Source organism: Emydura macquarii, unplaced genomic scaffold (genome assembly GCF_026122565.2).
Source record: "Emydura macquarii macquarii isolate MOO-44397 ecotype Brisbane River unplaced genomic scaffold, CSIRO-AGI_Emac_v2 contig_1253, whole genome shotgun sequence".
NCBI lineage: Eukaryota > Metazoa > Chordata > Testudines > Chelidae > Emydura > Emydura macquarii.
This window is the reverse complement of record NW_027131390.1, coordinates 51,542,818-51,560,111: the sequence shown is the minus strand read 5'-3', so window position 1 is coordinate 51,560,111 and position 17,294 is coordinate 51,542,818. Positions and strand designations below refer to the sequence as shown.

The 17,294-nt window shown below is 42.0% G+C and overlaps 1 protein-coding gene across 1 annotated transcript in view; it reads right to left on the bottom strand.

The window, feature by feature from the left end:
- Nucleotides 1–4,195: 4,195 nt before the first annotated feature.
- PLEKHM3 (pleckstrin homology domain containing M3) overlaps nucleotides 4,196–17,294 on the bottom strand; it is a 98,115-nt gene continuing 85,016 nt past the window's right edge. Inside the window, exon 7 of the mRNA XM_067549816.1 lies at nucleotides 4,196–5,766. Within this exon, the coding sequence (XP_067405917.1) occupies nucleotides 5,589–5,766 (178 nt within the window). The 3' untranslated portion in view covers nucleotides 4,196–5,588. The remainder of the gene's footprint in view (nucleotides 5,767–17,294) is intronic.

The following is a 17,294-nucleotide window of genomic DNA, read 5'->3' as shown; positions in this document are numbered from 1 at the left end:
AGCTGGTCTTGGGCTAGCCCATGATTCCAGGAGGACCCGGCTGGCACAATTTTAAACATGACTTGTCCCGGTCTATACTACAAAGAGGGGTTTAACTTCATGTTGATTAACATGACTCCTCAAGCTCATATTCTACCACCACCTAAATTCCTAGTGAAGAGATGCCCATTACTGGAATTTTCCTGTTCACAGATAATAAAAAGAAACAGTCAGTTACCTCCCCATCCAAAATATCTCCATCCAAAGTGCAGACAGTTAAGAAACCTCATTGTTAGAGTTCTTGGGAAAATGGATGCCGACGTGAGCCAGGGTTTATAGCTCCAATCCAAAATGTTTTTTGATTGTGATGGCGCGTTTCTGACAGGATCCTTCACTTTTGGAAATTAAGGCACCAAGTTAAGTGAAAGTGAAAGGGTTACATGGAGCTTGGTGTATACAGAGCGGATATATACTGTCTGTAGAGCATCCCGCGGGGAGGGGGCAGGAGAGGGCTAACAGAAGATTTAGTTGAGATCTACAAGTTAATCAAATAGCAGCTTCAATCAGGAACTGTGACACAGGAACAAAGACACTAATATACAGTACTGTAAGGCACTCCTACTGGGGAGGGAAAATTGAAAGGCAAATTATGAAGAAGGAACCACCAGACTCCACTGGTTCAATAGCTATACAATGGGTTACGAAGCTGGAAATCTAGCTGGAGATCTCAGGAAGACAAAGCGAGAGAGAGCTTGCAGCAGGGCATCAGAGAACAAGAGCTAAGATTATAATGATTATTCAATTAAATCCCTTCTATAGGGACCAACAGTCAGCTGCAACCTACACCATGACCTTTCCAAGGTCAGGCTACCAATGGCTTCTGTTCCATAGGGAGAAAGCAAAATAAAGGCTTAGTTTCCCCATTTAATTTTAATGAGGCTTCCCATTTTTTTTTAACTTGCAAGACGTTATCAATACATTATAATGTACACAGCTACTGATATCAAATATTAAGAGAAGACTTGACACCAGCAGCTCTCTCTGTATCCATTCCTGAAGGGGTGATCCAGGCTGGAGTTCTCGCCAAAAGTGCCTTATCTCAAATATTTCAGAATCCAACCCAATTGTGAGCTCCTATCATCAAAGAAATGAGGTTGTACCAGTATGTCCCAGTTTGGACACTGTGTCACATGGCAGAAAAATCAACTCGCTCTAGTTGAGACTGACAAAGAGCAGGAAGGACATAGAAGCTTGTAAGAGAAAAAACATTGCACATCGGTCAAAAGATTGCCGCAAAAAAACTGGTGAAACCCATCCATTGGGAAATCCCGTATTTCTCATGTGTGACAACAGCATTAAAAACTTAAGTTCACAGGAGCAAAATTGTTAACAGACACCAGTCAAAAACAAAACAGCTATCCGTAAAAATGCACTTTGTAGCAGAAATTAGGACGTCAACTGTTTCAAGTACATACTTAAGACCAGCAAGATTTTGGAAATTTCGTTCAAGTGGTTGACGACAAAAAAAAGCAGCAGCTTTCATTTTTTAACTATGTTTTTACCCCATCAGGTGGGATGAGAGAAAGAGAGAGAATTGCATACATTTTTTCAAACTGAACTAGGTTAAAAATAGTCTCAGGCTAACTACACGGAGATTCAATGTATTCTAAGTAGTCCTAAGGATCAGGCTATAATCTGGCTGTTTCAGTAAAGCACGCTAGACCTACAGTATTAGTTCTGTACAAGCTTATAAACAGTAGTAATTGGATGTATCATCAAAAGCATCTTCTATAACCCCTCCTCCCGCAGCAGAGAGAGCATTTTCTTCATGTTGTAGACACATCAGAGCATTTTACTTCTGATTCACAATGAAAAGTTACTGCACAAATTCACTTCCTTTCTAGCATGTGAATAGGACAAGAACGCAAGCACAAATATAGGAGTTTCACTCACTCACGGGAGAAAGGGATTTTCTTATCAGGGAATGATCCCATGCCCTTTTCGAGTTGGTAGCCTGCACCAAAAAAGGAGCAGGTGGTACTCCAGTCTATGCATAGGAAGTCTAGGCAGCCAGGCAGAATGGACAAAGAATGGTTCTCCTGGGTCAATGGGAATAGCTATGTTGCTACAGCAGAGACTACAGAGAAAAAATCCCAAAACACACACATCCTTGCAGTGGAATTGGGAGATTTTGGTGGAAATCATGCATCATCTCAGAGGGTTTTCTGTGTAGACAGGGGGTTCTTGCAGAAAAGCTGTCCCCTTTCAGTGGATACCAGTGTATACTTAGTAATTGAACAGTTTTGTTTTTTTACTAATAGAATTTTAAAGATATGCTTTTGCCATATGGTGCTGAAAGTTTATAGGGACCTGATTCTTCTACTCCTGTAATCACCAGGAACAGGATTGGGAACTTCATCATGCTACTAAAATGCACTGAGCCTGATGGAAGAACACAACATATGACGCAGTTCACTATGCATGCTGATGTAGATCTGGATTTAAGTCTCTATGGAGAAAGGAGCAAGACGTCCCCTGAGAAGAAAGCGTCTTCCACGCTATGAGAAGTCTATCGTTCAAACCATGTGAATGTGGATCTATTCTAGGAACTGGCTCCCTTCCAACACTGTATGACAGCACTTCACATAAAGCCTTTGGTATTGGCAGCAGCTCTTACTCAATGCGAGGTGTTAGTGTAGTTTGCCGTTGGGGTGATTGGCAGCAGCTCCAAATCTGTACATCATACGGGATATTCTATTTTGCTGTAAATCTTAAAGTTAACAGGCCAAATTCTGCTCTCAGTTATACTCACGTAAATCCAGAATAACTCCAGTGATAGCCATGGGATTATTTCAGAACTTGGCCCAAGATATCCAGCAAAGCTTTGGTGCATTTTGGATGTTGCACACAGGTCAAATAAGTTAACGTATGAAGTCTGTAAAGCTTCTCTGCTCTTATGTAGTGTGTGCAAGTGAACTTTAACACCCGGCAGCAAAACATCTCTGTCAACTATCACGTGTTCTGATGTGTTATTGTCTGGAAACTGCAACTGTCATTTTTTGCGTGACCTGCCATTATGTCTGAAATTAATTCAAAATTGCACCTGCCAAATCTTGATCACTTCCAAGCTGGTGGCTGTGTCACATGACTGGTCTAACTGACACACACTGAAAACACACCGTGCAGGAGCATTGTTTCTCTAGCCAATGCAACTCCATTTCCTGTTTGTATGACTGTAATTCCAGGATATCTCGCCAGGTGTGTGCATTTGTGAATGAGCGTGAAATGATGGAGCTGGGAATTCTTCTTGGGAGAGCCAGGTTGGACTCTCATGCAGCACATTCTAGGTATAATACAGTGAGTTGGGGAGAAGCGTTGTGCAGAGGGAATATTCATCTTAGCGGTAAGGGTGCCTGGCTCATTTTCGGAGAGAAAATACATTAAACAAGGGAATCTCTATGCTTCCCTTGTCCAAAAGCCGTTCACTAGGAGGCCGGCCAACCAGACAGCACTATCTTAATTAAAATGAAAACCAACCAAAAAAAAAAAAGTACAGTGACCAGGACTTGCAGATGAGAAAGATACTGGCTATCTGGCTAATGTGGAAGCATAGTTCACATGCATACACACACACGCCCACACATCCCAAACCTGAGTTTTTTCAAGGGAACAAGCATATTACATAGATATATGTTTATTCATTTGAAAAAGCTTAGGTTCAGCTGTTTCACTCCCCCTAAAGGTTGGGAAATAGAAACACTGGGGTTTGAATGGGAGAGGACAAATTTTTAGTCTTTCAACCACTTCCTATAAGTATTATAGTCCCCTTCTTTTTTATATATAATACTCCAGCCATTAATACGATGCTCTGATGACACAGGGCTCTGGTTGCCCCTTAAATACAAAAGCTATCATACAAGGTTTCTAGGCCAGGCGCAGAGGCCACTCTAGCTCTACAGAAGCTTGGCAGCTGCTGCTCAGTCATTATATCAGGGGCATTGTGATGCCAACCGCCAGGTCACAATGCCCCTCACTCCAATTTGGCCCCACCATCCCTCCATCATGATGGAGGGGCAACTGGGCCAAACCTGAGTGGTGGGAGGTGGGGGGAAGCATACTGGCGAGGCAATTATTTAAGAAGCATAGGTTAGTGGCCTGCCATTTAGCAAACCTGCTTGAGAGGAGTGATAAATAAACACACATGCACATGAGTCTGTGAACTCTTCTCTTGACACTGTACTTGCTTGCTATAAATATACACACAAGCACATATGTATGTAATATACATACTGCTGTAGGAATCGGAGAAAGAATTAAGATACTTAATGGATTCAAGTGAAGACAATCTCAAGGACTCACTGGTGGTGAAAGACATTGTCAGTGGTGAAATACACACGGCTTCCCAATCAATTCTATCACACATTCTCTTTGCACAGTGGACGTGACTTACTGTGCTTCATGCTTCCCCATATTGCAGGCATGTGGGACATAACACACTTCTAAGAACTGCACTTTCTCCTTGATAAGTCCCTACTGAAGTACCAAGATCCTTCTAGACAGACACAACTGGCCAGGGGCCAGTGCATGAGACAAAATGCACAAGAAGAATGTAGGAAAAAAGATGAAATACGTTTCACAATTTAGGAAATATTTTGCACAATATACATATATATATTTTAAAGGCAGAAGAGACGTTTTCCTGTAGCGCTAGCAGATTCAGGTAAAGGAAGCATGTTTATCACTCCTATGGGCAAAAACATCCATCATTAATAAAAGGTGATCTAAAAAACCAAAACAATCTGGTGGTTTAAAATGGCTTTGAATGTGAACATAACAGGGATTTGAACCAACATCCCTTTAACAGAGGCTCAAGTAGGCAGTAGTGACAGGCAGACGTGATGATGCTCCAATGACAGGGCAAGTGTGGTATTGCCAGCCTAATCAAAAATGGCAATTAGTCCCTGTTGATTGTATAATATTCTGCTGGGATGGCCAGAAATACATACACACAACTAAAGGAATTCTCCTGGGTCTTTAGTTTGAAATCACCCTGAATAAGATCGGACATGAAAAACTCTTCTTTCTTTGGATGCAGGAAAAAAAAGCCCGAAGCCATTAGAAAAATCATCCAGGCAACTGCGTCAGATGGAGCAGGTGGGCATGGTATCACAGCTACCTTCTCGGCTCCCTGAAAAACACTTCACCAGAGCCTCAGCCAAGACTAATAAAAAGTAACAGACTTAAATAAGCAGATGATTCATTGTTTCCGACTGAACAACAACAAAAACAACAGCAACGTGGTCGTGGCAGGAAATGCTTTCTGCCTTGAGGAAAATCTTCTCCTGAGGTGGAAAACAAAAGGTTGAGAGCTTAATGAGCTTGACCTAAAACATTTCAATCAAGCCACATTTTGCATGAGATCTAGTGGTTCAACTTCATCGCAAGATGCAATTTGGCTGTTGATATTCTAAAGACTTCCTGGTTTCCTGGCCTCTACACTAATCAGGATGAAGGTCTTTGCAATCAAGTTTCTGCCTGACTAGCTGAGAAGCTGCTGGAACTGGTGACTGTAGAAGAGGATCTCTTCCTGTCAGCCAGTACAAGGGCAGTCATGTGTTCTGATAGGACAGCTCAAACATGGTGCAAGACTCTTCCAGGCTCTCATCCATATTCAGTCTCCTCCAGAAGGACTTCTGCTTCTTCTGCAGCTCTTTGCGCACACACCTAGGGCATGGTACAGACTTCACTTTGCACTCAGAGTGGAAGACAGCGCCGCAGCTTTCGCACCTGCAAACACAAATTAGTTCCATTAAGGAAAGAGACACAGTGAACAATAGCATGCAACCGATTTTACAGGAGATGTGGATGGCAGATGTTTGCTGGGAAAGTTCTGGTAGCTTAGGGCTTTCCTCAAATCCAGGCTACATCTAACTCCTGCAGATTCTTTCTGTTTCACATCCCTAAGATTGGACCTTTCTTATCCACTCACACAGCTCAAATTCTTGTCCAGGCTCTCATCATCTCATGTCTTGAAAACAGCAACATCCTGTTCTCCGGCCTTGACAAATGCAGTCTTGTCCCACTCGTAGCCATTCAGAATGCTGCTGCAAAGCTCATTTTCCTAGCCCATTGCTTTGGCCACGTCACCCCTCTCTTTGCATTCTTACACTGGCTCCCTCTTCATCATATCAAATATAAGCTACTTGTCTACATTTTCAAGGCCCTTCCTGACCTATCTCCACTCTACTTATCATCTCTCCTTCAGCATGGAAAGGTCGATTCCTGCTTCTGATTGGCCATTTATGCCAGCTTCCATCGTCCACTTGTTAAATTGTCCAACAAGCACCTCTGTGCTTTATCTCATGCTGCCTCCCATGCTTGGGAGGAGCTCCCCGTAAACATCTGTTTCTCCTTCAGTTCCCTCCTTAAAACTCGCCTTTGCCATGATACCTACACAAAACTTGACAGTGGTCAGGCTGTGCTGTGCTGGGAGCACTGCCTATCATGCTGACCAATATGGTTCATTGTTTCCTTGTACTCCCTGATCTGTCTGTATCCACCTGTTGTCTCTTGTCTTATGCTTAGACTGTAATCTCCTTGGGGCAGGGACTGTCTTTTTGTTCTGTTTTTGTCCAGCACAACAGGATCCTGGCCCATGACTAGAGCACCCAGGTGCTACAATAATACAAATAAATAATAATGAAGAAGAAGAAGAATAAAAGGAAGCAAAAAACACTACACAGTACTTACTGGAATAAGAGTCTCAGCTGATGTAGAAAATGGATGCAGCTCTATTGAAATCAATGCACCCATTTATACCTGCTGAGGATCCGCCCTAGGATTTCTGCCCTGCGAACAGTAATTACTCCCCTGATGAGTGTTAATCTTTCTAAGTGGCAATGTCAAGGCTCATTAGAGAATAGGTATATTTATCTTTTATAGAGAGCCTGTGTTCTTTCATTGCTTTTTTAGAATAGGCAAATTTTCTGCTTTAGTTTGCACACAAGAAGTGACTGTATCCACTTCCGTTAATGCATATTTCGAAGCTTGGAACAACAAAATCATGACATTTTGTCATTGGAATTCCACTGCAGTGGTCAGCTGTGCTGTGAAGAGTAAAACTGTTGTCCACTTCTATCGCACAAACTAAGGTATTCAACCAAGTACAAAGGGAACAGAGAAAGCTACTGGAGTGCTATTCTATGGCCTGGGTTATGTAGGAGTCAGACTACACGTGACTGTAATGGTCCCTTTTCACTTTACAATCAATTAAAACAGTGTTTTTCTTTTTTTTAAATGTGATTTGATAATTTAGAGGCATCCAACATCCCAGCAAAATGAGTGGTTTGTTATTTCACCACTCAAAGACAATGACATCAACACACCAATTCTGAAGCAGGTATGTTTGTGGAGCATGTTAATGTAAGAGCAACATTACAACAACTATGGAGAGCTACACAATTTTAAATTTTTATCTTCTGAGTGCACATAGTCAGCTGTAGGGATGAATATGTCATCCACTTGGTAGCTGCAGCTTTGTAGCCAAGTGAGAAAAGGGATGCTGCTGCTATATATATATATAATCTTAGATAAAGTGGGTGCATTAAATAATGAAGCCAACAGGAGAACATGAGTCCTTAAGGCAATTTATTTTTTTTTTAATTTAGAGGTGTGGTCAATTCTCATGATTTCATCACAAATCTTGTTTTCTTTAATCCCTAGCTACCAGAGTCATTGTGATTGTGTGAGAGTCTCAAGTTTCATTTGAAAAAGCATAAGTTTCTAACCCTCAGGGTTGTGGAGAAAAGCCTGAAAATGTGAAGTGAGTGGCACCCTAATGGCTGAGAAACCAGGAGGCAAATAAGAAAAATCATTCATTTCATTAAAAGCAGTCTCATGATTTTTAAGCCAATTGGACATTTTTCAGAGCCCTCCTCATGATTTCTGAGTAACAGGGTTGGCACTATGGGGGGAAGTCCAGGCACAAATAGCCATCTCCTCATGCACATCCACTGCATGTGCAGCTGAGAGCCTGACTACACTTTAAACAGGAGGTACAAAGCTTTGTCCAACTTTTACGTGTCATGTGGCTGGGAGAAGGGCGAGGGGAGATTTATAGGGGCACAGCCTCATCTGGTGTGAATTGTGATAGTTTCATTGATGCCAATGGAGCTATGACAATTTACACCAGATGAGGATGTGCCCCATATTCCTGCTCAAGATGATGTTACCTGGCCCCAAGATCTGACTCTCTTCCTCTCTGAGAGAGAGAATTACAACCCATCTCCAACAAAACACACTTGATGTCCTATTGACTTCAATGAGAGCACTGCGTGCTTAAAGGTAAGCATGTCTTTGCTGCATAGGGGCCTAAATGCATGCATGCATGCGCGCGTGCGCATGCATGCATGCATGCGCGCGTGCGCACGCATGCACGCACACACACACACAGGTGTATTATACATCTGCACACATACAAATGAATGAGAGAGAGGGAAAAGCCATGCCTTTTAAAACTTTAAATCACACCAAACTGACACTAATGGTGATTTTATCGAGCTAATTCTCCCTTGTTAGTCAGTGATTTACAATTCTCTGGAAGTTGCTAGAGGCTAATGATTGATGATGAGGGTAATTTTGTGTTCATTCAGTACCACTCCCCTTCCCCCTCCTGATAATTCGCCCCAGTACTCAGCGAAGTGACTAAACTTATCAGGCAGTGCTGTTGAAATGGATGCCGGCAGGATTACAGAGGAGCCGACCGCACCTGTTCTTGCTATCCAAAGGTCATTAACGGAGAAAAAAAATAAGGATTACTGATTTCAAAATTAAAACAAATTCTTTTGTCAAACACTTCGTAACTCAGCAACAAACTCAGGTGAGGATCATTTGCACAATTAACAAACAGCTCACATTTCCCCCAAAAACCAGAATGGAAAGAAATTTCCCGTTACTATGATTTATTATTTGGACTACGGTACCACCTAGCAGCCCTGGTCCTGGACCAGGGTCCTACTGCACAAACACGGACTAGAAAGATGGTCCCTGGCCCGAAGAGCTCACTGCCCTTATTTGGGAGTGTGAACAGCAGTGACACAAACCAAATCCAGGACTAATGGTCTTCTCTTCCTCCCTAAGGGCACCAAAGTCCTTCGCAAATTGCTCTTTTTGCTCCCCCAATGATGCCAGCTTTGAATGCCCATTTCTCAGCTTCTCTCACAAATGTCCCTGTGCTTTCTGCCCCAACAGCAGGCTGACAACCATATCACTGAACTCAAAAGAATTCTATTCAGCGGAGGCAAACCTGGCTGCCCACTGCTACTCCTGCTCCACGCAGGAGACGGGCTGCTAAGAGGATGCTTCTCTTTGCCTTTTCTGCATGTTCCTATTTGCCAGAGAAGCTCTTAGAACACCTATTAGGGCTGATTCTGAGCTCACACTTCAGTGATGTACAGGAGTTACTTCACCAACCCAGCTCACTAGCGCAAAACAACTGAGAGATCAGAATCAGGTTCACTGTACCTTACAAGGCAGAAGATGATTTTCAGAAACTTTCCAGCATCCCAGAGTACCAAGCCATTACCCAAAGGAAATTAAAGATCTTCCAATGATGACAGAAAAGCAGATCCCTGGTCGGAATATTTCACAAACATGCTTCTTCCTTAATACAGAAATCTAATTTAATGGCGTTTGTCAAAACCACGAATGGCTGCTGGGTTTACAACTCCGAGCCGCATGATTCCTCTTAGCAATGTTTCCTGGCATACAGAATTTGGACACTATACGGACATGGATTTGTCAGTAGACATGTATTCGAGTTTAACGGTGAGAACATCTTTCTATCTTCTCCAAATCACCATGAGGCAGAGACCTAAGACTAGGAATCATTGATAAGTGCTTGTAGGTTGTTTCCAATAATTGGTTAATGTAATTTTGGGTTTGCAGGTGCTCCTGATTATATTTGGTCCAGAGCACACTACTGAGCACGGCAGCCTGTATCCCTGGAGATTCACAATGGTCTGAAACATCAGCACTGCTTTACACCCCATGCACTGACTCCACATCTGGTTCTGTACTGATTTCTAAGTTGTATAGTTTACGGTTAAAGACAATCGATGGTTGAGGTGCTCTCTATCTGATGGAACCTCTACAGCCATATTTATCATTCCTTTCTAGCTGTAAAAACTTCCAGAGGGGTAGCCATGTTAGTCTGTATACAGCAAAAACAACAAGAGTCCTGTAGCACCTTAAAGACTAACACATTTCTGTGGGCATAAGCTTTCATGGGCTGCAACCCATGTCGCCAGATGCACGAAGTGGGTTGCAGCCCACGAAAGCTTATGCCCGCAGAAATTTGTTAGTCTTTAAGGTGCTACAGGACTCTCGTTTTTTCTAGCTGTAATACTACAAATGTACATGCTTCCCATGCTGCGGGAGCTGTTAAAGTTCAAGAAAATACAACATGCAGTGCAATGGCTCAGCCGCCTCAATCAGCAAGTGCCTTACAACTTGCACACCATTTAGTAACTGCAAGTGCAATGATGGGGACAGCAGTTCAGCAGTGAATGAAGAATGAATGGGATGTGAACTTGAACTGAATTCTGAAACACAAACCTAGCTTATAAATATCAGAAGCTACAGCTGTAACATATCACAAATTAAACTTTCAAATACTGTCCCATGCGTACGACTCACATCACTGAACTGCCTAAAATCTGGATAAATGAAACAAAATTTCCCTCTTCCCTCTCCCCGCCCCCTTGCTTTCCAATCTTGCCAGCAAACAGATATGGCTAGAATCTGGATCTAGTGCAGCTGTATTTTGTAAGGGAAACAAGCAGCACCTGTGTTAGAAGAGAGGGCGTTTCTCATACACATCTGAAACCACACCCCTTTTAAAAACTATCCTCGATTATATATTTCTTTTTGTGTTCCTCTCTTCAGATCCTTTTGTAGTGCCTTGGACAAATACAACAGGCATTGTTCAGATTCGCAAAGAGTAAAAGACAAGAGAGACATTAGTTGCTTTGAAGAAGACCGAATAGAAGAACAAAAGCAGAGACTTCTTTGCAAGCAATTCTGGGTTTGTGCATGAGAGTAAGAGAGTGGGTGAGTATGAATGTGTGTACACATGAGTGAGAAAGTTTCTCTCCCGTGGGGGGGAGGGGGAGTGGTCAATTTTTCCATGCATGGTCAGCCAGTTATTTTATTTCCCTGGAGGATTTGGGCTCAATATTTATAGCTCTACCCCTGCCTCCTGTCATCTAAAGGGGATCTTCTCAATGTTGGAACCTGGAGCAGTCCCTTCATACAGCCTCGGAGAATCACATCACGGATACCCCTCCTTCTCACAGAAGAGTGCATGAGACTCTGAAACGAATCTGCTGTTTATGCAACCACGGACATTGATGCTGACAGCTGAGGAACACAAAACACTCCCCCTTCCCCAAGAGTAGCATGCACTGCCTGCTTCTGCATATTTCCTAAGGGAGCAAAAGAACAGGACCAGAAATCAAATCCAGGTCTCCCTCATGGTAGTAAACATTAATACATCAGGGCTGCCCTGATTTTTCTCAATTCTTGCTAAACAAATATTAAATGGGTTTCAGGAATAACATGCTGCCCTTTGCATCTTTAATAAAAACATCTTCCCTGTGATAAAGTTCCAATAACTCAGTCCTGAAAGAACTGCTAAGGTGATCACGTGAACCAACAAAATGCAAGGAAGTCATTTTTACAGGGCTACTACCTTAGTATCACTGTGACCAAGCATTGTAGCACATAGATGCTTGGATCTTGCGATCAGATCCACACAGGTGGACAGATCTCCACTGCTCTCAAGACGGTGCCATTGAGGTGTTAGGTCCACCCGCACAAGTCTGATTGCAAGAATCTGTGCCTGTATCAGGGATTTGCAAAAATGTTGGCCAATGCTATACATGCTTGGCTATTCCTTATCAATGATGGCAATATACTATTACAAGTGGCTCACAAAACCTTTATCCATCCTTACACAGAAGTCCATGGGGGCGCTACATATTCTCCCACTATTACATAACACTACCTGGTATGGCGAAACTTTCCCATAGTATTTGTTGCAATGGCCAGATACACAAAATAATTTAATTAAAGGTAACATGGCTCCTTCGGTTCCTAATGCGATGTTTGTTACACTGGTGGAGTTCACAGCCATTTTGAGCATAGCTTTTTGTTACTGAATTTTTGTTGGCTGTGACGTGCTCTAACATTTTGTCTTATCTCAACACGCACAAATGGTTTTTAACTGGTATCATCTTCACCTTGACACTGTAACGTGATCTTTATGTACTGACAGTCAAGTTAGTGCCAACGGTGGTGGTGTTTTGAGCTGTCTTCACCTGTCTTATGACAGAGGGGTACCTGAGTTTTGACTCCATTCTATGTCAGTAAATGAAATTGGCCTGGGCATTAGAGGGTACGGCACTGATTCTCATCTCCTCATTTTGCTGATCATGCCTACAGTTTGAATAAGCAAAATCTATACAACAAACATCAAAAATAGCTCGGTAAACCTGCCTTCAAGGTTCTTAGTCATTTCAAAGAGAATGCTGTCCATAAATCCAATTTCCTTGGTGTCTCTCCTCTTCCCAATTCAGGTGTGCAAAAATCTTTGCCAGGCTGGAACTGACGTTTGTTGACATAGGCCAAGACTTGCTCCATACCCACAACAGGGGTCTGATTTCCATGCGTGTTCGAGCTCTTTTGAAAATCTGTTCACTTGCTCAGGTGCCCAAATGGGACTGAACAAGAGAAAATTTGGCCCACAGTGTCTTTCGGGGAAGCACAAATGGTGACTCCTGACTCCCAGTGACGCCACTGGAGTACAACCCCCACCTGACTCTGTGGCTACCTAGGTGGGTGGCTAGCCACTGTCACTGTGGACGCACTGCTATTTTCAGGTGCCTAGCGTGGGCAGTCCTCGTGCAGGTATGTCAGCACAGGTTGGAAATCACACCTCCCAACTCAAACCCATATCCTCTTAACTCTCCTTTTCAAATGTGAACTTTACTGCTCTGTTTCCAGGGGCGTATTTCAAGATTCTCACATATGCCAGGTCTACTGTTTTCCTCTTTCAGTGCTCCTAAAGTGCTTCTATTTCCATAGAGACAAAGTATGTTTTGCAGTCCACAAAAGGCCATCCGCAATAGTTTGCAGCACTTGGTCATCTGTTCCTTAACTTTACTCATTGTCATAGGTGATCCATGCTTGAGATATTATTTCTGAATCCTGACTTCTTTTGTGGCATAAGTCCCTACGTCTTTTGTGAGGGTTCTGTATACTATTGACAATAAGCTGATGAGTCTGTAGTTATTTAGGCCTTTCATGTTTCCTTTGTTATGAATGATGTTGCAATGTTCCACATTAATAATGATACCTTCCTATTCTTCAAACAACTTTTCAAGAGCTTGTGAACGTAGCATGTTGTTTTCATACTGACTCTCAACCTTTCAAGAGGGTATCTAAAATAACTTCATCTTCTTCTGGTGCTTTCTCTTCTTTCATGCTCTTTTATGGCCAATTCAATGTCTATTGAAACTTCAGGGTATTTTATGATTTAGGGATATTTTCTTCTGGGCTGCTGGTTTGCATGGACATATAGTACCACAGAGGATTATCCTATTCTCTACATAATCTTTGTTCCATTACAAAGTATAACCAAGAAGGAGTAAAATCCTCGAACCAAAACCAGACAATTATTATGTACTACCTTGGTACTAATATTATTTATTATTACATATTGCCTCCCCACCCCTGCTCTATTAAAAGAACAATAAGATTGGAAAGCCAAGCACTCAAAAGTTAGGAAATGCCAGAATTAAGGTTGCCTGTGCATCCTTAATTCAGCCCCCTTGTGCATACGTGTTATGAGTCAGTCTTTAACCACATGATCACATTGTATTTCTTCCACAGGATCCCTGCTCATTCAGCATAAAGAACATGAAAATATAATCATAGGAAATTGTTTTCAACTTTCTTTCACCGATGTCACTGTTCAGTAGAGCTATGGTTAAAATAATCATAGATCCTGCACAGGCACTAATTTTTATTACTATTTATTCTTTGGATACAGTAGTATTTAGAGCCCCAAAGAAGATCAGGGCCCCTCAGAGCTAGGTGCTGTACAAACACAAGATAAGAGACGGTCCTTGCCCAAAAGAGCTTACAATTTAAGTAGACAAGACAGATACAGAGTGGGTGAAAGGAAGTATTATTATCCTCATTTTACAGATGGCATGGGGAGATAAGAGAGCTGCTCAAGGTCACATAGGAAGCCTATGGCAAAGATGGGAAATGAACTCAGACCTCTGAGTATCACTCCAGTACCTCAGCGACAAGTCATCCTCTCTCTGATTTAATTTTATCAGCTGATTTTCATTTTATCATAAAAAGAACAATCTACTCTGTGCCAGATCCTGCAATCCCTTACTCAGATGAGTAATCCCTTGAAATCAGTGGGATGCCATGTGTGAGTTAGGGATTGCAGGATTGGGTACTCCTCTTGTCTAGAACGCTGTGAGTGAAATTCACAGAGATGGGGTGAAAGCAACTGAACGCGGATAATTCATTATATTTTCAAAACGGTGCCCTCAATGTATTTTGCATCTAGCGTACCCAGCTGTACAGCTGTAGCTCAGCTATGAATAAACCCACACAGCTAACACTGCATCTTAAATGAACCTTGTTTAGAGAAGACAACTAATTTGTAATCTTGTTTTGCATGTGTGTGTGTGTGTGTTTGTGTGGGCAAGCTGCCTGAACCTCTCAGTTGTGGATAACACATGGGCACCCTTCAAAACTCTTGGAGATGTAAACAGAACCCAAAGAAAAGGAAATGTACTAGTTTGCATTCACTTTCAAAACAAAAAGCCCCAAAAAGCAATTAATGCCCAAAAGGCAATTAAACATGCGCAGCAATATTGTTACAGTTGCCTAGGAACCAGTCTGAGGCACATGCTGGAGAGGAAAACAGACTCAAATACAGTAAATGAATGGAAGAGACTTGGCACTAATAGGGGCATAGGTTTTCCCTTTCATGAGGTGCTTGATAGAACAGTGCCCTCCTCCCTTTGCTTTTTGCAGCACACTTAGTCTATGTCTACACTTGCTGCCAAATTCGGCAGCAGTTGATTGGAGATACACAAGCTATGTAGAGTGGCTTGCATATCTCCCATCGACTTCCTAACTCCTACTTACTGCAGTGTCTTCAGTTTGCTGTGCCGGTGGGAAATGTGCTCCCGTCGACGCAATGTTACTCCACCTAGCATCAATTTCCGGATCGATTGAGAGGGTCTCCACGTCCGCTCAATCGATCCAGATAAATGGATCTGATGTCTAGATATAGCCTCACTCTCTTAATCAGGCAGCTTTTCTGGACAGAAGAAATTTTTTTATGCATTGTTTGAAAACTTCATGTCTTAATACTTCAGGCCTGCTTTAAAAAGATATGCACCTGTTATATAAAATATAGCGCATAAGGATATAACACTGTATCTTGACCTGTAAACTCATTCTAGGTTATTAAGCCCATGCCCAGATAACGTATTCTGGAATTTCCCACACTAAATACAGATTGCATTGCAACAAATTATAATTATGGTCCTCATTAGTATACATACTGTCATCCAGTGAGAGCTGCTCTTTAGTATGTTAATGTAATGGTAGCTTGAAGGTGCTTCCTGCTTATAGATAACTGTATTCTGGGTTGAATGCACTCTGAGGCTAAAGAACAGTACAAACAACTACTTAATCCTCAGACCATCCCATGTGAGGTAGGCAATTATTATCCCAGTTTTATAGTTGCAGAAACTGAAGCAAAGAGGTGACGTGATTAAGGTTAGCAGCTAGCAATAGGTGTCTAGTAACATGTATTCACTGAACAGTTTACTCTGGGAGCAAACCCAAAACACAGATGCATTCTGGCCAGTTTCAAAACCCACGTAACAGGTGAATAAAGCAAATTAAACAGAGCCTGATTCTGCTGCACTTACTCACGTTGATATTAGTGTTGTGGTAGCACCTAGGGGATCTCACCCAATTGTGCGAGGTGCTGTACAAACAAAGAACAAAGACAAGTCCCTACCCCAAAGAGTTTACAATCTAATTATAAGAGAAAAGACATCCCTCTGATGCCTGTAGGAGAACTGGTATGGCAAGATATTACTCAATGTTAGAATGGCAGAATTGGGCTCCATGTGAATACGATTTACTCACCTGTACAAGGATGCTGGATCGGCTCAAATTTATGTGGCACACCTGATATTATGGTTTAAAATTAGCACTTGGAGACAAATAAAACAACAAACTTTGGGGCTGATTCTGATCTTTCTTGCATTAGGGACAATTCATATTACTTCACTAGAAAAAATCCTGATTTACAGCAGTGCAAGTGATTTATGCCACCAGGTCTGATTGCAACACACTGCTTTGTTCCCAAATGGCAATGTTGTACAGCCACTCTGCATGGGTGAAAACGACTGGACAGGGTGTAAAGCTGCAGAGAATCACGCCTGCTGCATGCCTGGGCATAAGTCACTTAAAAAACAACATTCACCTCAGAGTCTTCTAGAAAAGTGGGCTCAAGAACAGGGAAAGCACTTTGCTTTAACAAGCTGATATTTTCGAATGACGGTTGTGCTGATCTACTGAATTAATGGTATTAACATATAACAACAGTGTTAAGCAAAGTAGGTAAGAAATAAATTCTGCAGCTCTGAGGACTGGATTGCTCTATTGCTCTTGGATTAAGGCATCAAATCTTCCTCTTAATTATGGCTACACTGGGTTTCCAGAGTGTTTTATGTCCCATTTATCTATTTATATTTCCAGATTTACACTCAACAGAAAGCATTAAGGGTTAAGTGCCAGCCTTAACAGTGCAGTTCATGGATTCTGTAGGTTTAAAACTGAGGATCAGAGTAAAGTGACAAATTTGTGGGTCATGCCTAGTGCACAAGAAATCTGAAAAGCGACATTAAAAATGTATTTACAAAAATTAAAAATGTTAAAGCCAGTTCCTCAGCTGGTGTAAACAGGCATTGTAGTCAAAGACAAAGAAAAAGCACGCCCCCTTTATTATATATAAAAATAATCTCCTGATTTTTAATGCAATCTCCTGGTTTTTGAGCACTTGGGGTTGGCAGGATTGCCAGCATGGAGACTGGAAAGATTTAAAGAGAGTGGATCTGCTAAGATGACGGAATTCCCCCTCCCCCCTTGCAAAATGGGGCTAATGATAAAGACCCTCCTTTGTAAAGTACTTTGAGATCGAGGGCTGA